The 22,313-nt window shown below is 42.1% G+C and overlaps 1 protein-coding gene across 1 annotated transcript in view; it reads left to right on the forward strand.

The window, feature by feature from the left end:
- The window catches only part of LOC130207267 (pro-neuregulin-3, membrane-bound isoform), a 354,489-nt gene that overhangs the window by 198,538 nt on the left and 133,638 nt on the right, over positions 1-22,313 (forward strand). The window contains exon 2 of the mRNA XM_056435790.1: positions 15,285-15,414. Coding sequence (XP_056291765.1) covers positions 15,285-15,414 — 130 coding nt within the window. The remainder of the gene's footprint in view (positions 1-15,284; positions 15,415-22,313) is intronic.

Raw genomic sequence — 22,313 nt, forward strand, 5'->3', positions numbered from 1 at the left:
ACATACAAAAGAAATTGTGTAAAACCGGGAATGCTCATGCGAAGGCCGGATAAGAAGTGGGTTTAAATGATTAAAAAAACTCTACTGTAGTTGTTGAAAGAGAATAATATTGCTATAGAAAGTGTTCTCTGAGCTTTGCTGCTCCTGAAGACTCCCAGCCTCAAGCTCCCAGGGTCAAGTTAGCTCACCATTGTTTGAATGCAGCTCCAATTGCACAAATTACAAGTAAAAGAAGTCAGATTCAATAGTCTGCGTTATAAAGCGATTGATTTCTCGATTTATTCCCTCGGTAAACATTAGGTGTTTGTTCTAAATCGCTAGTTTTAAGTCGTCTTCCAAGCAGAATAAAATTCATTTCAAAAATGATGGTCCCATTCAGAGAAAAATCGATGATAAAGCACGGTATGCTTTAGGGCGTGGCTACCGTGTGATTGACAGGTCGACCCATAGCCATCGTCTGTACTGGTTGACCTTTTATTACAGTGTGTTTTCAATTCATGAAAGTTAATTGTGACCTTTTGGTTGACTACAAACACCTGACTCAGCGTTCCTTATAGCTCCGCCCTCTTGTGTCACATTCTGGCTCCAAAATGTCAAACTCCAGGCTGCAAAACTGGATGTAAAAAAAACAATGGTTATCATCATGGTGGATACATCCACTTCTTATACACAGCCACTATGGCTGCACTATATTTACACCCATAGCCCATGCGCTGCACACATAGTAATAAGAAGATCAATATGTTGATTGCCTGTAAATCCTCGTGGAGTCCACTTGGCAGCAATAATCTCTTCATTCTGTCAATGATCATAAAATATTTATATTAAAATCAACTGTTCCAATACAGATGGTCCTAAAACCCAACTTGATTTAATACATATAATAAATATGTTGGCGTCAAGTAAAGTTCCAACCAGGTTTTAGAATAATATTGTAGGTCTCTTTGTTATTTTACTACCACTATGTCATTGGCTTTCAGAAATTGATTAATGGGTTAATTTGATAGTGAGAGGTATCTATCTTGCTGTGGAAGCAAAGGTGAGGTCAATGTTGTCTATGATACATCATTTTAATGAACAGAAATGCCTTTTCTGATCATCTGAAATCCTAGAAATGTACCGTTTGATCTGTTCATTAATCATCGGCCTATTAAGAGACATTAGTACGGTCTATGTGCCAGAAGAGACATAAAATACGTCAATGGTGTTTTAACTACTGCAGCATTTAAACTGACAAATGGAGAAAAACAACAGATGCGTAAGCGACAGGGGTGGTAAAGTCAGTAAGTATTTTACCACCTGGTGCCATTGCCAAAGACTGTGAAATGTGTCTGCATGCTGTAAAGAGTTCACTCAATAAATGTAAAGATTATTGAGATTAAGCTGCCAGATGCAACAGAGGTGGGGACCGTGCCAGCATATATATAGTCTTATTATAGGTACATGCATCTCATGCTGCCGGGGTGACATGACGGAGAGTTATTCCTCTAATGTAACTGAGCACGGTGATCGAGTGCTGGAATTACACACAGCGGGTTTTTGGGAATGCATCGGGTCCTATTTTTAGCTTTTTCTACCAAGAGACTGCGGGCATTTGATTTATTTCAGTAAATACCGCGAGATGCTTTAAGATATCCACGAAAGGAGGAACTATTAAGCGCTCGGGTTGACACGGGAGGTGATGTGATGGCCGGGACCACGAGGGGGGGAAGCAAGAATAAACAGGGATAATTACCGTGGCATCCATTTAAGTCCCCAAATTATTACTGCAGGATGATCATGCCCTGAATGTTATATAGCAAAACTAGCAAAAATGCATTACGCAGCTTTAGTGTCACGGGGGGGGGGGGGGGGGGCATTGCACCGTTTCCATAGCCACGACAACTCCATCCATATCGAGTGCCATCCCCTAACTAATTAGTGGGAAGTGGAAGTGGTTGCCACCCCGCAAATGCAAGTCGTCTCATACAGATGTTTACAACTTAAAAGTGAAGAATGCATTTTATTTGCCACAATAAATTCAAGAAAATGGCAGATGTAATAATTTTTGATTGATGTGTATATTTACAAGGACTCTGGAAGCTGTAATTATACCTTACATCTTCAAGAAGGGTGTTTCATTTAGCTGCGAGCGTGACTGCGAACGACTTCACTGCCTCGTTGAGTGGGAATGGAAGTGGGGAGTGCCCGGTTAAAAGAAGAAGAAGAAAAGGCCCATACATCCCCCGACCTTTTGCAGGAGGAACCTCGACCCTCGGAGGAGATGGATGGCCGACCTTGCCCTCGTTTGTTTCGTGGCACGAAGCTTTTAAAAGCCTTGAGGGCACGGCATCTGCATTCTGAGAAATAAGTCAGAGGATTGTAGGTCGGCAGATCCATAATGAGGTACACAACACATTGCGGTATGACTTTTTTAGTACCTCAATCTGCAGAGTCAAGTAACCGGGAGAGTCACTTGACCTGAATACGATCTCAATGATCCAATCCCGCGTCGGGCTTTTCCGCCTCCACTACGGGTCAGACCCGTCCCGCCGGAACACACTCGGATCGGAAGCTGTGCTCGAGTTTAATTGCATGAATAAAGTAAGTCAATTGATATAGCACGAAAAGTTGTCAGAGATGATGGACCCAAAGAAAATTGACTATTTGTGGCTTATTCGTTTGATATCATTTGCGTCTTAGAGGGGGCGGGGCTTATCTCTGTGGCTTTACTCCGTGGAAACAGTTATCATTCCCGCCATCCACACACTCGGATAAGAAGCTGTGGTCGGGTTTAATTGCATAACTAAAGTAAGTCAATTGATATAGCACGAAATGTTGTCAGAGATGATAGACCCAAAGAAAATTGACACACAGACGACATAGTACCAGTTTATGGACACAAAGTAGATGCTTTCGTAACGCTTTACTCTACTCTGCTTATTCGAGTGATTTGCTTCATTCGTGCCTTAGAGGGGGCGGGGCTTATCTCAGTTGCTTTACTCCGTGGAAAGTTATTATTACTAAAACTACCGTGCATTGACTTTGCTTATGGGATCTACTCTGCTAATAAAAGATTTGCAACACTTGTGATGTGAACGCAGCATTAGAAATACTCAACTCTTATCTACAGTTGTTTAATATAATGTTGAGATGATAAACCTGAAAAAGATTTGACGTTGGACAAAATGTGATGTCATCCGAACCCAAACATCTGGTGTATCCACTGTACTCAAAGTATTAAAAACAGTATTTCACGTGGTGGTCAGAGAGAGAGAGAGAGAATGCCGGAGCTATCACCTAGAGAGTAATGAATTTCTCCACCACTGAGCCAGATGACTAGGGGACATGGACGAAAACCGATACTCTGGCGCTATTTATTTGGCGAGTCGTGGAGGTGCCGATGCGATGCGAGAACAGGAAGCAGGAAGGAGCAGTTTGGTGGGGGTGGGGGTGGGGGGGCTTTATGGGCCAGGCTGTGCCTCCTGACAGACAGATTATCAGTGGTAGCGGGCCTATCTGCGTCTAGCAGGTGTGCTTAAAACGAGCCACTAGAGTGTGTGTGTGTGTGTGTGTGGAGCAGAGGGGGGAATAGGGTGAGGGAAGGGAGGAGGAGGAGGAGGAGGAGGAGGAGACGGGTACAGTATCAGATTTGTAAACGATTAGTCGGCTGTTGACCGCGGAGCCCTCCTGACAGGCTAACATCGTGTCATTCTTTTTGGCTGCGCAGCCAGAGCACGGAGACCTGTGTCACACGTGTGTGTGTGTGTGTGAGAGAGTGTGTGTGAGCCGTGCCACACTGAGCCGGGCCAAGTATCTGCAATGCAGTGGGCTGACATTGCTTAACTCTGCTGCTGCTGCCGCTGTCGCCTCGCCGTGCAACACCCCAGAGTCAACACAGGCAGATTGAAATGCAAACACACACACACACACAGACACACACACACACACACACACACACACACAGACACACACAGCACGCAAACAAAAGCATTGGATTGGATCGCTGCTGCACCTTTACTCAACAGAGGGGATCATTCACGATCTCTCATTTTCTTCCCGTTACCCTCCCTACCCCCATTTGCTTATTTCTCTTTCCCTCTGCTTCAGTTTGGAAACGCCGTCTTATCTGAAGCTAGAGTCGGATTTCTGAAGGTGGACGGTTGTACCCGGACGTCGGCTTCTCTCTCAGACGGTTGCATTTCAATGAGTGAATTAAACGTGCGTCATCGGTATGAATGTAGAAGAGACAATATTGCTAATGCCTCGAGTAATAATGAGAAACTGAGAGAGTCGTAATCAAAGGCGAGTGGTGTTGCTTATGGATTTACCCTCCGCTCCACGCCAATGTGCGATCCGGTAACGGAAACTACGTGACCTCGGAGATCCCTCAAGGGCTCTCCGATGTCGGCAGAAACGCTTTGGCGTTCCCCTCGGAGATGCTAACGCTTCATCACCCGCCGTCTTTTAGGGATTCTCGTATAGCCGCTTCCATTTCCTGTTTACGGTACGCTCGCGTTCCTTCTGTTTCGCTGCTTCTGTTCTTCAATTCAGTTTATTTGCATCGCCCATTTTCACAAATTACAAATTTGTCTCAGAGAGTTCTACAATCTGTACACATAGACATCCCTGTCCCAGAACCTCACATCGGATCAGGAAAAACTCCCAAAAATACTTGTGTTTCATCCCTTGGAAATAAGAAAATTGCTTTAAAAAAAAGTTAAATGAATCAAACGACACGATGACCTAAAAAGGTAGCTTATATCGCGTTGGTATTTCCAGTGAAAGGTGTGCTACGGTTAATACCTCTGACCAGATCTACTGACCCCATGGTCATGAATGATCTCTGCACAGGTTGCAATGCCTTCAGAGGCACGTGCTGTCCCAAGAGATGTGTGCACGTGTGATTCTCTGTTCTCTTGGGAATGAACGGAAGTGGTGCCCTTGCTTTCACGAAGGGAAATTGCCAGTGACCCCGCTGTTGCAACGGTGGGCTGCAGACACGAAGACGTACTATAGCAGTAAGTGTGTGTGTGGGGGGGTAAAGACACACATGAATGGGATGGAAAACAGATGGACCGGCGTCGAAGGAACGAGTGTTCCTTGACCTTTCGTTACTGAGGGATTGTTTGCGTCGGGTGTGTTCGGAAAGTCTTTATTTGGAGGTTTTATTTGGAAGGCTCCAAACTGAGGGGGACTGACCCAGAAGTATCTAACTGGCAGCCATGATAAAGGTTGGTAGACTTCTTTAAATGCTATGAAAAGGCGCTTCGGGGTTTGCGTTACTATCGCTGCTCGCTAAGGAGACGCAGCATCAACCTCCGTGAAATGAAAAGGAAAGGAAAAGGATGTATTCAGAGCCGAGAGAAGAATTCAACATAAGTCAACATTACACCGTATTTTACATAATACACAAAGACCGTGGCTGCGTGTTCTTCATAACCCCCACTGGGTGTTTTCTGGCTTTACCCAACACCTGTGAGAAGTCTGAGAAAGAATGCTTATATTGGTGTGTTTGAGATCTGTAGTGAATTTGGGGCGACATTGTGATGGTCTGTGTTTGTTTTGTTGACCTCACAGCCCTGGTTACTGTACATTAATCGTCTATCGTTCTTCAGATTTTTACTTTATGAGTTGCTTTCACTGAAGGATAACAAAAAAGTGTATTCCACATCTGCCTTCCTTTTATTAAAAAGCACTCTGAGCTGCAGTGACAATAGAGGCACAGTCGGAATAATGCACTTTCGCGAGATTTACTTTACTTTAAACGGCAACACGCACTCGGCCACTTTGCCGAGCGTCATGTCATGCGATGTAGAAGTGCTCGCGTTGCAGGAGGCGGGGTAGAGGCGGGGTAGAGTCGAGGCAGACGACCGATCCGAGCAGCAAATGTGATCAAATTGTTGCCTCTCTGAAGTCCTCGACGCCGGTAAATGGGACGGCGGAGCATCGTCGGCGTCATGAAGCATCGTGAGCAGGCGTGGACAGGAAACAACGGGCGCCGGTGTTCCCGGCTCGTCGGAAAACTTCTGGAACGAAGACGCCGCAGCTTCTCTTGCGTCATCCGGATTGATTATTTTCATAAAAGTCTAAGAGACATTCAATAAATGTGCACACATGTATAAAGTTACATCTTTAAAACCAGGATCAGGTGTATGAGATTTTACCAAGGAACAAGAATAAGCTTTTTTAGCGTTTTAGCTTTTTTAGCGTTTTAGCTTGTTTGGCGTTTTTAGCTTTTTTTAGCGTTTTAGCTTTTTTAGCGTTTTTAGCTTTTTTAGCTTTTTAGATTTCTTTGCGTTTTAGCTTGTTTAGCGTTTTTAGCTTTTTTAGCATTTTTTGCATTTTAGCTTCCAAATTTAAATACATTTAACATGCAGTACTACTTTCATACAGCAACGTCGTTCCTGAGGTCAAATTCAAGTTTAATCTGGCTGTGTGAGATGTGTTCATCCGCTATACCTGCACAGCCAATTCCATGATAACTTTCGTAACCCTCCTATTAACTTCAAATTTACTAACATATTTTACCCTTGGGGTCAATTTGACTCAATTAAACCTCCAGACATTTTTTAGAATTGATATTGTTTCCCAAGTTTAAGTGTCAGGTACTTTTTGTTTGTTTGTTAACTACCTAAATAGCCCTTTAAATAATAAAAATACACAACCAAAACCAATGTGTGTAAAAAGTTGATATTTCTTATATGTTTGACACAGTGAAAAACAGCCTGGGGTCAAATTGACCCCAAAGAACACCGATGCGTACAAGTTGTGTTCAGGACATTGAAAACATATCATCATGTGAATTTTGTGTTCACCCAGTTGTCCCCAATAAATTAGTAAAAGTCATGAAATATGAATTTAAAAAATGATGTCCATAATTTTTTAGAGACATTAAACATTGAATGGGGTCGAATTGACCCCAAAGGTAACAGGAGGGTTAAAGAAAATGAACTGACATATATCATGATGAGGAAGGCAGTGAAGAGAAAGCCTCCTCATATTAATGTGATAACTTAACTGGAAATCTTTGCAATTGAGCTAAAAGGTTGAACTCCAGCTCGTTCATATATGAGAGGTATAGTCTGCAGTGTCTCCGTCTGGTAATATATTTATGATCTCTAGGGAGAGAGATGTCAACGATTCGTAGGATGAAACACATCTGAAGCTTGGTGTATCAGTTTCTCTTTGGGATGGTTTGTCTGACGGCTTACGCTGTGTGCTGCCAATTACGGCACAGCCCCAGCCTTAAATAAATGAAATTATCCAATCAGTTTTAAATGCGGAGCGTGAATATAATCTAAATATCAGCTACACGGTTTCAATCATCCCACAGCAGGCACAGACTGATAGCAGCCGCCAGAGACAATCCAACAATTGGATGTTTTTTTCCGCCGTTTCTTTGCTCTAAAATACGTTACAGTAGCCACGCCCCCTGGATTCCATGTTTTTAGTCTATTAGGACCATTTAGTGCGATCATAGCTGAGACCCAGGAAGACGTGCCAGCTCCAAATAATTTCATATAAATCATTTGTCTCACTCAATTAACTCCATCGAGTTTGCATGACAGGCTCACCCCTCCTGAAATATACGTTCTGGGGGGAGGGGGTGGCCAACCGACACACCGGAGAGCTAATCGCACGGAGCATTTCATTCCATTCGCCACAGCTGATCGCTCATGGTCATGAACAAAATATGCTGGAAGGTGTAACTCAAATGGATAATATTAGAAATGCAAGGACCGTGGCACACCAAAAACGCCATGTTCCCATGATTAATCTGCGCTTCTACACGTTTAGACTGATGTTATATTTTTCAAGAATGCTGTGATATACATTCTGCCCGATTTTGGATTGAATCGGATTAAATCTCTCGGAGGAATTTGTTCTTTTACTCCCAAAAACGTGAAAACGGGCAAATATTGAGGGATTGATTGCAGCGCCCCCTACTGTTTTAATATTATGGAACAATTAGGGTGCGTTCAGGGATGCCATGTGGACAGAGGCTAGCAATTTGGTGAGGATAGGCGATGGGATTTGGAAGTTATGGGTCTTTACATATTAGGCCACACCCCTTAGAAGTTCATTGGCCCATATCCTCTGAACCGAATGAGATATCAACACGTTTTTAAAGGATTTTGATGGGATTGAACATTGAGGGACATAAAAGCACCATTTTGTTTTTATTCTGCTGATTGAGGTTCATTCTGCTGGGCTAAAGACATCGTGTCATGATCCAGAGTTTTTGTCTCTCGTTTCCTGTCTGGACCACACTGAGACTCTGTGGTTTTAAACCTAGATGGCAAAACTTTATTACTGCCTTCAACATTGACAAAGGCAGCACATAATTCATATTTAATTGAAGCCAATAAGATGCTACTAATTAACCCCCTCCACCACCTTAATTAAGTCCAATAAGATACTACTAAGGAACCCCCTCCACCACCTTAATTAAGTCCAATAAGATACTACTAAGGAACCCCCTCCACCACCTTAATTGAAGCCAATAAGATGTTACTAAGGAACCCCCTCCACCACCTGAATTAAGTCCAATAAGATGCTACTAAGGAACCCCCACCACTTTAATTAAAGCCAATTGGATGCTACTAAGGAACCCCCTCCACCACCTTAATTAAGGCCAATTGGATGCTACTAAGGAACCCCCACCACTTTAATTAAAGCCAATAATATGCTACTAAAGAACCCCCTCCACCACCTTAAGTAAGTCCAATAAGATGCTACTAAGGAACCCCCTCCACCACCTTACAGTCAGTTATCCCACCTCCGCCCGGGGTTGGTGGCTCTGGTCTCTGTCTCCGAACTGCCTCCACCCCTCGACACCTCCGCTGACATCTCAAACACCTCCCACTCGATACAGCTAATCAGCCTTCTCTGTCTGCACGTGAAAACACCGTGTCCCCGACACGCCGGCATCCTTTCTTCTCTAGTCCCGGTGCCTTTTTGATCTTGTATTCTCGCTCTCAAGGCCAATCGATAATCAGGGCGGTCCTAACACGGCTGCCTGGCTGGCTAGCAGACCGGCTGGCTGCCGGTCAATCTGCCACTCTGGGGGAATGTCATCCGTGAAGGACGCCATTACAGGAGTTCCCACAGGATTGTCACGCCTTAACCCCCCCCCCCAAAACAAATCATCTGCGGATGGCTTCATTGCTTCATGTGAGGAGGGAGGAGAGAGGACTTGACATATCTGATAACCACAATGCATATGTTCTAACTTTTCTAAATGCATTCAGCCAATGTCGGATATATAACTTTTAGTACCTCTGCAACATATTCGCCCACATTACTGATGATCGTGTTAATCCGTTTTTATTGTTAGCTCTCCGAGTTTCGCTGAAGGTAATTAATTTCGAACAGATTGCGACGCCGGCAATGAAAAGCTTTTCCGTTTCTTTCATGTGGAACAATTTGCAGATGTTCTTCTCAAGCTGTGAACTCAACATGTTGAGCATTTTAACAAAGTCACTGCAATATCGTATTTGCGAGAAGCAAATTCTTTTAAAACTCTTAGCTTGGTCTTTAGTCTTTTTTTAACGCCATTTACTTTCGGTTTATAGATCATATTTAACACTGAACTAACACAATGAAAGGCGTAAGCACACTATAGAGACTTTAGGAGCCATTCGTCAAGTCTGTATTGTATGTTTGAGTGTGGTGTCTATCTCAGGTTGACCACTGGGGGCAGTGTGGAGCAGTGTGGCAGGTAATTGATATATGGGGCACAGGTGCAACTGACACAGGAAATGATGCATGGGTGGCACGGAGATCGCACGTTTTTTAACGCAAACAGAGACTCAGTTGTATTGTGAAATGGAATAAAACAGGAACAGGATCTCCTCCAGCCGAGTGGCCGAGGACATACATCCGTCACGACGGAGACCATTGTCCACTATGACACAGGTAACTGGGAATATAAATGTGCATCCATTAGGTTACCTATGCCATGTCAGAGGTGTGTCCTCTCTACCTTTCACATGGTCTCAAATGTATCGTAGGCAAATGACTGGATGTCAAGGAATTGTTCAAATCCCGCATAAATATTGTCTAAGTGTCTTATTCTCGGATAACTTTAAAGGAACAATATTTGATTTGCTTGACTTGCTCGGGGCCCAATTGTTTGACAAACTTAAGGCTTTTTGGTAAAAAAAAGAAAGAAAGATGGGAGACGGATGTACTCAAACCGCTGGCGGGTGCAGTGAAGCGTCTCGAGAAGGAATCTCACACTCTGACACGTTGGCAGTCGGTTTATTTTTAGAACATTGTCTCGAGCAAACAGTTTGAGGAAATACCGGAGAGTTGAGCGCTTCATTGAATTAACGAAATTAATTAAGATTCGAGATACGGGCTTCGGGGTTAGATGCGACTAGAGTGGTTCTACTGGACCCAAGACCTCGTTACAGTACCGTGACCTTTTTCAAGGTCCCCAAAGGCGCCATCACGACTCGACTATCACCTCGGCCAATCGGCACGACGATCACTCATGGAGTGATGCGTCTAAGATACAGAAATGGTGTCATCGAAAGGCACAGGGTCGTCTCTCGCACATGTAATGCAAGCATATCACACACACACACACACACACACACACACAGAGAGAGAGAGGGCGAGAGAGAGACAGTCGATATCACAGCGTCTGTTTACAGCTTTGTGTTTACTTTGCACATCAGCTGGATTCTCGCCATGTCATGAGATCTGATTATAGCATATTACTCAAAAATCTATCTGGTCGGGCTTCATGAAATGCATTTGTGTCCAGAAGGCGGGCGAACAATTGGCATTCTGTAAGGAGGCTATTGGCAGATAGGGGGGGGGGTAAGTGTTTGTGTTTGTGTGTGTGTGTGTGTGTGAGTGAGATGACCAGGAGGGGCCACTGTTTGTCCTTTACAACTATGCCGGCATGGAAGATCAGTTCTATATCACAGTTGGAGCGTATTTATTTGATTAAAGAGACATTTGTGTTTATTGTCTCTTTTAATTATGCCACAATAAATCATAGCGTCATCTTAGATTGTGCAGCAAGGAGTCGAAAAATATATAGTTATATATAGATTTGTATAAATCTATATATATATATAATTAGATATAAATATTTATATATAAAAATATACATACATATTTATATATATATATATTTTTATATATAAATCTATATATAACTATATATTTTTCACATCAACATAGCCGTGGCGTCTTGACACAAAAGGTGAAAAGCAGCGGATTCTTTTATTCATCCTCATTTTCCTAGAGTAAGTAGAGAGAAAAAGAGAGAGAGAAAGAGAGAGGGGAGGGAGTGAAAAGGATAAAATAAGATATTGAATAGGGGGGTACTGTTATCGGGCGTCCCGATGGTTTATTGATCCTCGCCGTGCCGCCTCCCTCTCTCCAACTTCACAGTAGGGGCGGAGCAAATTGGCCGTTTTTTTTCTTCTTCTTCCGCGGTGATTGACGTCTGCCTTCCAGCGAGCGAAAAGATGCATTTCAGACTCCCGTCGTTCCCTTTTCTTCTTTTTTATTAATGACACACTTCTTTGAGCGTATACCGCGGGTGACGAGTGTTAAGCCTGAACTACCCACAATGCACTTGTCCCCCGGGACTGGCAACACGGCACAAAACCGTGTCTGAAGGGGAAATGCTTTATGTTCATAAACAATATATACATATATATGTACAGTGGGTACGGAAAGTATTCAGACCCCTTTAAAATCTCACTCTTTGTTTCATTGCAGCCATTTGCTAAAATCAAAAAAGTTCATTTTATTTCTCATTAATGTCACTCTGCACCCCATAAAGACAGAAAAAAACAAAAATTAAGAAGAAAGCAGCACGGAAGAGACTGAAGAAATGAGTCGAGAGAAACCAAGAGGGGGAGGAGGGGTGAGAGAGGAGAACAGACATGTGGACGTTTAGAGTACTTAGGACCTTGTGATATTTCAGTTTTTCTTTTTTAATAAATTTGCAAACATTTCTACATTTCTGTTTTTTTCTGTCTTTATGGGGTGTAGAGTGAATATTAATGAGAAATAAAATTAACTTTTTTTTAATTTAACAAATGGCTGCAATGGAACAAAGAGTGGCACATTTAAAGGGGTCTGAATACTTTCCGTACCCACTGTAAATATACATATAGTTCTTAGATAGACGCAGCAGTGTTTTGTAGTTCTGGCCTTTTGTTTGTAGTTCTGGCCTTTTGTTTGTGTGTCTTCCGTCTTCACGACATACATTGCATTGTATGTCACGAGTTCCCTCTCCCTCTCTTCTAAGTGTTCCTCTAGTTCTCCTTCCGGTTGGCAGCCCTCTGAGGAATATTCCTCAAGTCTTGTTCCTTTGATCTCATTGTGTCTCTGGAAAGCTTCACAAAGGGTTAATCGAGGCGCCGGTCGATTACGATTGACGGTATTGTTGGGTGGATCCATGTTGGGGTTGTAGTTTCGTCACCCTGAAGTGACTCTTTGTGATCCCCGAGTAGCGTTAGCGCCGGCGTGCGTTAGCGCTGGTGTGTACGTCACGCGCTCATCGTGGTCGAAGGTAAATCGAATCGGCATCGGTAAGCCGTCGAGTTCACATCTCCACGTCTGATGGTTATGGCCTCGCGACGTTATATTTGAAGTGATTTGTTGATCGGCTTGCGGTGGTCGAGATGAGCCGGTGTTCGAGGTTATTGTTATAAAAGAACAATATGTGTTGTTGCTTTGTGGAAAAGGAGGCAAAACATTTAGATTTGTAAGTTTCACAAAGTCGTTTAAAAAAATTGTAGACACCTGTCACTCATCCCTCTATTGGGCGAGGAACCATATATGGTAACTTCGTTGATGTTGATTTTCTACCTAAAAACTATATATTTTTTGTTCATGTCACAGCATCAAAACTATTGTTATTTCCTGCAATAACACTGTAGTGTTGACATTATGAATTTCAAAGTATTCCAATGAGCCCTATAAAGGGTTATCGTTGTATGGCTTTTCAGAAGAGGGCTTCACCATCGACTCAAGGTCACCGTAACGGGGATCGACTCTCATGTGTACAATTTACACTTTGAATTCTACAATTTACCAACCGTGCAAGTCCCTAAAACATTTTTTTTAAATCTAAAGGAAAATTGAGAGGAAACATGATGAATACCTTCAAAAAAGTGGCTTTTTTTCAGAGTATTTCAAGTATTTTTAGGAGATGGAGGGGGGGGGGCAATCAGTGGGCCTCATTTATTGTTGTTAATTCATTTAGTTGACACCGTCGCTGTACAGTTTATCTGGCCATGCCATGTTAGCATAAATGAAGGCACTACGTTACCGTCGATGGAGAATGTACTTCATCATCAAGTTGTTGCCGGGCGGAGTTTCCCCCGAAGTATCCCGGCTAACGAGCGAGTCCCATGTCTGCACTTCTTAATGTGTTGCGTCGTCAATTATTTATGCTGATATTCGTCAAACACTAAAGACGCTGACACACACACACACACACACACACACACTGATACAGACGAGACGGGCAAGTTTCTCTAATGTCATCAGCCCGGGAAAAAAGGGGCAATTTTACCGTTTCATGGCAGGTCAGACACGACAGAAAGGAAGTCGTGTCGGACCCAAAAACCTCATTAGCCCCACAGGTCTGCTGCTGGCCCCTCACACATTGGTTGTTGGTTAAATTGTGGACTTGATTGATTAATAATTGTTTAAACTACCATTTACAGGCTACAACTTTAATTAAGACCCTCTAGACCCTCACGTCCAACCGGTGGACGTCCTCGTCTCACCACCTTCCTTCCTGACCTCATTTAGCCTCTCACATGGAAACTAATCACCCAGCAGCCAATCACAGAGAGTTATTTAGGGGCCCTATCGGCACATAGCCTCTCATAACACACACACACACACCTGATACTGCTGATCAAGGAATGTAGGGACCTATACGAGAACAGCTGGCCTCTATTCACCCACCCATCACCCCCAAAACTCTGCTTATTATTACTATTAATCTCTCATTATCTCTTGATTGAGAAATCTTCAGTTCATCTTTGTGTTTCGTCCACTCAACCGTTAACGGATAACCCAACATGACCAGTATACTAGTGGTGATAGCAACGTCCTTGAAACACACACTTTTAATCTCTGGAGCATAAAGTTCTGGCTCGTCCCGAGACTTCAAGAAACCACAAAACAAATGTGTTTCTGAGAGCCGTGGGCGGACTCAGATTTCATTGATAAAGCACAAATGAAAGCGTCAGCAGTCTGGTGAGATATTAATAAGAGCATCATCAGCGGCGCAGATCGGCCTGAGCGACTGCTCCGCTGATGGATGACTGCCCGCCAACTGCAATCTCTACGTTTCCATTTATCTTTCACTTGTTTAAAACAAAAACAAAAAGGATCGTCAACAAGCCACTTTTTTATTTTTTTTAGTTTTGTTTTTTTAGCATTTACATATTTTCTCTTAAGCGACTCGGCGCTTCACTTATTAATCCCGGTAATAAGATCATCCATTAAGGCGCACGCCGTCAGAAGCGAGAGTACCGGCCCGCGTTGTGATGAATTCGCCGGGGAGAGAAACCCGGAGCTCTCAATCCGACGAGCGCCGCTGTGACCACAGAGTTATTAATCACGGCCCAGCAGATTATTACCCGTCCTCCATCCATCTCCCCCCCCCCGATGACATCGTAGGGTCTGAACAAACAACGCGCTGGTAACGTGCAACGTTTTATGCACTCTCGTTACGGATCCTTGGGCAAAGTCGGCATATATATACAGTATATACATATTTGTATTTATATATAAATATATATATTTATATTTATATTTGTATTTATATATAAATATCTATATTTGTATATATATATTTGTATTTACATATATATATATTTATATGTATATATAAATATATATATATATATTTAGACATATATTTATTTTTATGTATATATATTTATTTTTATTTATATATTTGTAAATATAGTTATTTAGATATAAATATAAAATCCTTACTTATACACATTTATTCATATATATATTAATTCAGTATATATTATATATATTTATATATATATATATCGACGACTCCCTGCTGCAAAATCGAAGACGATGCCATGATTTATTGTTGCAGTATTAAAAGAGACAATAAACAAGAGCTGGAGAAGTAATCGGCTGCTGGGAGACAGCGAGATGAATGAATGGCCGTCACTGGGCCTGATGGCGGGAGAGCGAATGCATTCGTGAAAAAACAAAAAACACAAACCAATACGGGGAGTTGCCGGTGATGACTAACGGGGAGTTTTCTTTGTCCCGTCCCGCAGCGTCCCCGACGGTGCCGCCGCTGCACTCGGAGCACTTCAAGCCGTGCCACGAGAAGGACCTGGCCTACTGCCTGAACGGCGGCGAGTGCTTTGTCATCGAGACGCTCAGCGGGCCGCACAAGCACTGCAAGTAAGTGACCGGCGACTTCCTGTTTCCTGTTTATTTATTTATATATATATATATATATATAATTATATATTTTTATTAATATATATTTTATTAAATTTTTTATTTATATATATTTTCTGGGATTTCTAAATATATATATGTATTGATATAAATATATTTATTGATATAAATATTTATATATATATACTGTATATATTTATTTATATATTGATATATTTATTGATTGATTGAATATATATCAATATACATATATATATATTTAGCAATTACAAAATATATATATTTATAAATATATATATAAATACAAATAATAATAAATATATATATAGAGAGAGAGAGAGAGAAAGCAAACACTGACCGAGGTGAAGGTGGGCGAGGAGTTAAAGCTTGCCTCTGTTGCTATGAGAACATGATATGTTGGTCAAGTGTACAGAGAGGGAGAGAGAGGAGAGAGAGAGAGAGAGGGAGAGGGACAGAGAGAGGGAGAGGGAGAGAGGGAGAGGGAGAGAGAGAGAGAGAGAATCACTTTCGGGGCGAGTGAAACCTCCAAGACGCCGAGAGGAGAACTCGGCGGCTCTGCAGATGTATAACAGAAGCTGTGGGGGAGGGGCTTCTTTTTGGTGACATCACCGTGTTCCGATTGAATGAACACTCAACGAAGCTCAACGATCTCTCTGCAGACCAATCAGCCTCCAAGAGGAAGGCAGTGCGGACCAATCAGAAATCACCTTTCGGTAACACAATGTACCATCAGAACACTGGAGACGGGCCTCTACACACCTCTGTAGACCACAATAACAGTTTAACAGTTTATTTATTTGATAATGTATTGTAAAGAAATTGTAAAATAACTGAATCTTTTACATCCAGGACTTTTTCCTTGTGTTACCAGTCTTTTAAAAACACATGCGTCTCCACATGCTCCACATATTCAACTCATCCAAACTCTATTTTGTGATCAAATTTAAATAATAAGTCCAGATGAGCTGATTTTGATGATAAAGTAAAGCGATCGTCACGCGATGCGTTCCATTGACGTCGGAAAGTCAAGCGACAATAATAGATTTTTTTGTGGCTTCGTGCTTAAGATAAATGGTGTAATTTTGGTAATTGAAGAAAAAAAATGCCTTTCATACCCGCCGCTGGGTTTTATTTTTTTAGAGATGATAAATTGCTGCCAGCCTCTTTCAGCCCATTGTTAGGGATTCACAACAGATTTACACTGTTGAGGATTATAATAATAACGTATACTTTAAGCCAAAGACGTGATTTTGAGTCTGGATGAATCTGAACTGAGTGGTCACCGACTCGCTTCAGCGTTACAATGTTCTTAATGTGCGATTTCTTCTTAACTTCGTGGATTCTTCTCGAGCCGACTTCCCTGAGGGCTCCAACTTCCTCGACTCGGAGGAGATTTTTATTGACGTCTTTGCTCGATTTCAATTAGCGAGATTTAGCAAGTTTAATTAGCTCACTCAGAGCATCCAATTAAGGCTCTTTCTGCTAAGAACACAATGTGTGTGTGTGTGGTCAATATCCTCATGACAAAGTTATGAATATGCTCTGTATGACATGACATGGAGACATTATGATCCATATGACATGGAGACATTATGATCCATATGACATGGAGACATTATGATCCATATGACATGGAGACATTATGATCCATATGACATGGAGACATTATGATCCATATGACATGGAGACATTATGATCCATATGACATGGAGACATTATGATCCATATGACATGGAGACATTATGATCCACATGACATGGAGACATTATGATCCATATGACATGGAGACATTATGATCCATATGACATGGAGACATTATGATCCATATGACATGGAGACATTATGATCCATATGACATGGAGACATTATGATCCATATGACATGGAGACATTATGATCCATATGACATGGAGACATTATGATCCATATGACATGGAGACATTATGATCCACATGACATGGAGACATTATGATCCACATGACATGGAGACATTATGATCCATATGACATGGAGACATTATGATCCATATGACATGGAGACATTATGATCCACATGACATGGAGACATTATGATCCATATGACATGGAGACATTATGATCCACATGACATGGAGACATTATGATCCATATGACATGGAGACATTATGATCCATATGACATGGAGACATTATGATCCACATGACGTGAAGACATTATGATCCATATGACATGGAGACATTATGATCCATATGACATGACGTGCGCCGCAGGAGACAAACCTCAAGAGCTTTAAATGCGCGTCACACTCCTCACTGTTATGAATTATAGCACTTAGGCTAATTGCTATTATTAATCACGACGTCGTCTCTCTGTGAATAACCCTCGGCGTTAAAATAAAGTCGGATACAACGGACAAAAATTCTTCTGGAAAATATCGAGAGAAGCCTTTCATCTTGCTCCTGCCGTTACTAAGCAACCAAAAGCGACAATGATGATGATGATGATGATGATGATGATGATGTGGCGTTAATTTAGCAGTAATCCTCACGGATTAAACTAAACAAACGGTGACCTGTCAGCCTCTCTAGCTCGGGGTTTGTTTGTTTTTATCACCTAGATCTGACTGATCTGTTTCCTGTGAAGACAGAACTTTATTTTGAAAAGCCTGCATGTATTTTTTGACTCATGAGTCCATTAAGCAACAAGCACAAATACAAAAACAATATATAAAATAAAATATGAGGACACGGGTACAATCACTGCCGTTAAGAAACATACAAATACTTCCAGAAACAAGAGAAATACCTCGTATTGCTCTGTGTTCGCTCAGTCAAGGCTTTTATTTTCTTACATTTGGCTCAGTTAAGGCTTATTTTCTTACATTTGGCTCAGTCAAGGCTTTTATTTTCTTACATTTGGCTCAGTCAAGGCTTTTATTTTCTTACATTTGGCTCAGTCAAGGCTTTTATTTTCTTACATTTGGCTCAGTCAAGGCTTTTATTTTCTTACATGTGGTTCAGTTAAGGCTTTCATCTTCTTACATTTGGCTCAAGGCTTTTATTTTCTTACATTTGACTCAGTTAAGGCTTTTATTTTCTTACATTTGGCTCAAGGCTTTTATTTTCTTACATTTGGCTCAAGGCTTTTATTTTCTTACATTTGGCTCAAGGCTTTTATTTTCTTACATCTGGCACAGTTAAGGCTTTTATTTTCTTACATGTGGCTCAAGGCTTTTATTTTCTTACATTTAGCTCAAGGCTTTTATTTTCTTACATTTAGCTCAAGGCTTTTATTTTCTTACATGTGGCTCAGTTACGGCTATATGTTGACTTTTTAAATAAAAGCTTTTATTCTGAACGAAACATCAAAATGCAAGATTACGGTTTTTTTTGGTAATATTCTAGATATCGAAATCTTTCCCAATTTTTTAACACCTTTCTGTCACACCTGCCATGTAACCAGGAAACCGGCAGCTTAGAGGAGTTTCATATACGTCCAAATATAAAAGAACAAAATGTGATTTCTTAATATTTATATGCAACAATCTTCTTCTGTATTATTTCCAAGATGCTCCTGTCCTAAATTAATGTTTTGCAGTATTTTCCGTGGCAAGCCGACAGTATAAATATTTTCCGTGACATGCCGCCAGATGTTGTGCAGATCGTTCCGCTCCGCCTCTGAGTGACAGCCCGATGCATCCCATAATACATAAATCAGTGATTCAAATCGGCGAACACATTTATATTCCGACACGCGGCTCGTCCTTAGGAGGCTCATCATACTTCCCGGTCTTCACATGTATTTACGTGTACATAACACACACACACACACACACACACACACGTACGCACGTTTGACAGCTCTGGCACACCTTTTCGTCAAAACCTCCGGGAGGCGGAGTCACGAGACGAGAGATCTGGGTTATAGGAAGGTTCACGTCAAACGTGGAGAATAAGCTCTCTGTAATGATGCGAGAAAACATACAAAACACACACACACACACACACATGTGAACTAATACCTGCGCTAGGCAGCTAGGGAGGAGATGAGGATACGAGGCGTGAGGAGGAAGTAGACGTACAGTAATTTGTCCGTGCTCCTAATCAAGGAGTTGCTTTCAACTCGTCGGGTTTGATGTGTTAATAGGATGTAAATATTATGCAAATGAGGCCTCTTTTATTTCCTGAGTGAGTTTGCATCGCCCCCTAGCTGCAGGATGCTGAACAACAACAACAACAACAACAACAACTAGAACGGGCACTCGGTAGAGCGCATACCTTTGCATATCACAAGATTGGGCATTGAATTATGATCATTTTGGCATTAGTTGCATGCCAATTGGATAAAAATATGGTAAAAATAAGATTTTGACCTTTTCATGACCTTGACCGATCATCCCAAAATGTAATCAAATGGTCCCCGGATAATAACCAATCATCCCACCAAATTGCATGCGATTCAAGAAGATGTTGACCTTTTCATGACCATGATCGTGACCTTTTACCCGATCGATCCCAAAATGGAATCAAATGGTCCCTGGATAATAAACAATCATCCCACCAAATTTCATGCGATTCGGTTTAATACTTTTTGAGTTATGCGAGTAACACGCATACAAATAAATAAATAAATACACGGCGATCAAAACATAACCTTCCGCATTTTAAATGCGAAGGTAACAACAACAAAACAGCACAGAGAAGTATCGATAGATACAAATTTTTCTTCTTCTTCTTCTTGTATTTTCTTGTTGTGTAATTTTTATTTATTTATTGGCCACGCCCACATTGGGGGGGGGTGATCTTCTTCCCCTCTGGCCCAGCGGTGCATTTCCCCACGCCGGAGAGGGGAAAGTGAACGCGACGCGGAGCGAAATACATAGATTACAGAAAGGATTGCTGAAAAAACGGGGAACGAGGGACCGATATTAAAAAAGAGAAACAGAGAGGTGGGGGCCGGGGGGGGGGGGGTCTGGAGCCCCAGTGCTACCAGCCCACTGATGTACATTTCCACTGGAGTGCGCTTCACTCGGCGCCCCGAGCCCAGACACGTCCGTCTCCCACTCCGACTAACAAGCAGCAGCCTCCTGTCAGCATGTTTTCACACACACACACACACACACACACACACATTCCTATAGTGAGGGGGCTACACAATCTCCCCCGTGCACCTTCTCCTCCTCCCTGGAACCCTTCATAAATATTAGATGTTTTTTCAACTCTGTTGGCGTTCAGCGTCACGTGTTTCACTCCAGATTATTCCTATGTGGACGTCTTCAACGAGAGAAACTGGAATTCAATCTCACCTGAAATCCCCCAAATAATTGCCCGCTTGAGAAAAAAAAAATCTCTCGTGAGTTTGTTTTCTTTTATTGTTGCGGCGAAATTTTGTTTTCTAACTTTCAAATCTCGTTCGTTGAGACGGATAATGTTCGTCGCTGTTTGTGATGAAGATGATGAAGATGGTGACGTAAAGGGTTAAAGTCTCTGGGGAACGCTCCTCTGACTCAACGTCAAGAAATATAGATCCAAGCTCAAAGAAATTTTAATAACATTAAACAATAAATGCAGGAGTTTGTATTTGAGGCTGAAGTTTAAGTGGAATGAGGTGTATTTGTGATGTTGGGGTGTACTGTCCCTTTAACTCTGCAGCTCACAACCAACAATAAACTTATACAAAAATTATAAATAATGTTGTGCTCACAATGCAGGGAGAAAAATGGAAGGAAGGGATGAAGGGAGTGAGGAAGGGAGGGAAGAAGAGAGGAAGGAAGGGATGGAGGGATGGATAAAGGGAGGGAGGGAATAAGGGAGGGAGGAAGGGGGTAGTGTGGGAGGGATTAAGGGAGGGAGGAAGGGAGATCAGTGTGTGTGGTCGTCTCTCTGTGTGTGTGTGTGTGTGTGTGTTTGCTCACCTATGCACATCTCTTTGAATGTGAGTGGAAGAGAAAATAGAGAGAGAGAGAGAATGCATTGCATTGTTACATTTATTGGAATAAAAATAAATAAACAAGCAGATAGACTCCAGAGTACGAAGGAAGGACACACACACACACACACACACTGGCTGAATGTCATCTCCTTCATACTTTGAGCCTCAGCGTTGTCCTGGATCCACAGACCCGTCCCGACCCTGAAGGTGGAGGCGGTGAGGACGGAGCGCCTCCGTCAGCGGACGTAGTGGAACATTTCATCCGGTTCAACACGTATGACCTTTAAAAAGCTCTTTGCAGAGAAGATGATCTCCACCTTAACGCTCTTACTCTGAAGGCGTCAGATGAACCTCCACCAGCCGGGTGGTGCTTATCATCATCCTACTAAAGCTCAAATCCTTCCTCTACATGAACACGACCAATTATGCTAATTCACTCATCTTCATTCTCGCCATTCGAAGGCAGGAAATATAAAGTGTGAGTACTTCAGTCCGACTCTGGAACTTCTGCTGAGAAAATTCAAAAATCCTTTTTTTTTTGTTATCCATCACCTGTATAATTGCTCTTAATTGAAGCTCCCCTTTCATGTTGCGCATTGAATTAGGACAAAAGTGTCCATCAACTCGGCTTTCAGAGCAGAGTTAGTGCTGACATCTTTGAGGTGCTGATTGTGGGTGAATGCTCTGAAAACTGGAATAATGCGGATATATTTAATACGTAGTTTGGGAGACGGCGGCCCAAAGCACCCTGCTAGGACCGTTTAACCAGAGTGTGTGTGTGTGTGTGTGTGTGTGTGTGTGTGTGTGTGTGTGTGTGTGTGTGTGTGTGTGTGTGTGTGTGTGTGTGTGTGTGTGTGTGTGTGTGTGTGTGTGTGTGTGTGTGTGTGTGTGTGTGTAACCCAAACAACAGCGAGGGTTTGTTGCCATAACCTTTTCAGCACCGAGCTTTCTTTAGGCCTCTGCTCCGAAA

The sequence above is a fragment of the Pseudoliparis swirei genome, chromosome 17 (assembly GCF_029220125.1).
Source record: "Pseudoliparis swirei isolate HS2019 ecotype Mariana Trench chromosome 17, NWPU_hadal_v1, whole genome shotgun sequence".
Taxonomy (NCBI): Eukaryota; Metazoa; Chordata; class Actinopteri; order Perciformes; family Liparidae; genus Pseudoliparis; species Pseudoliparis swirei.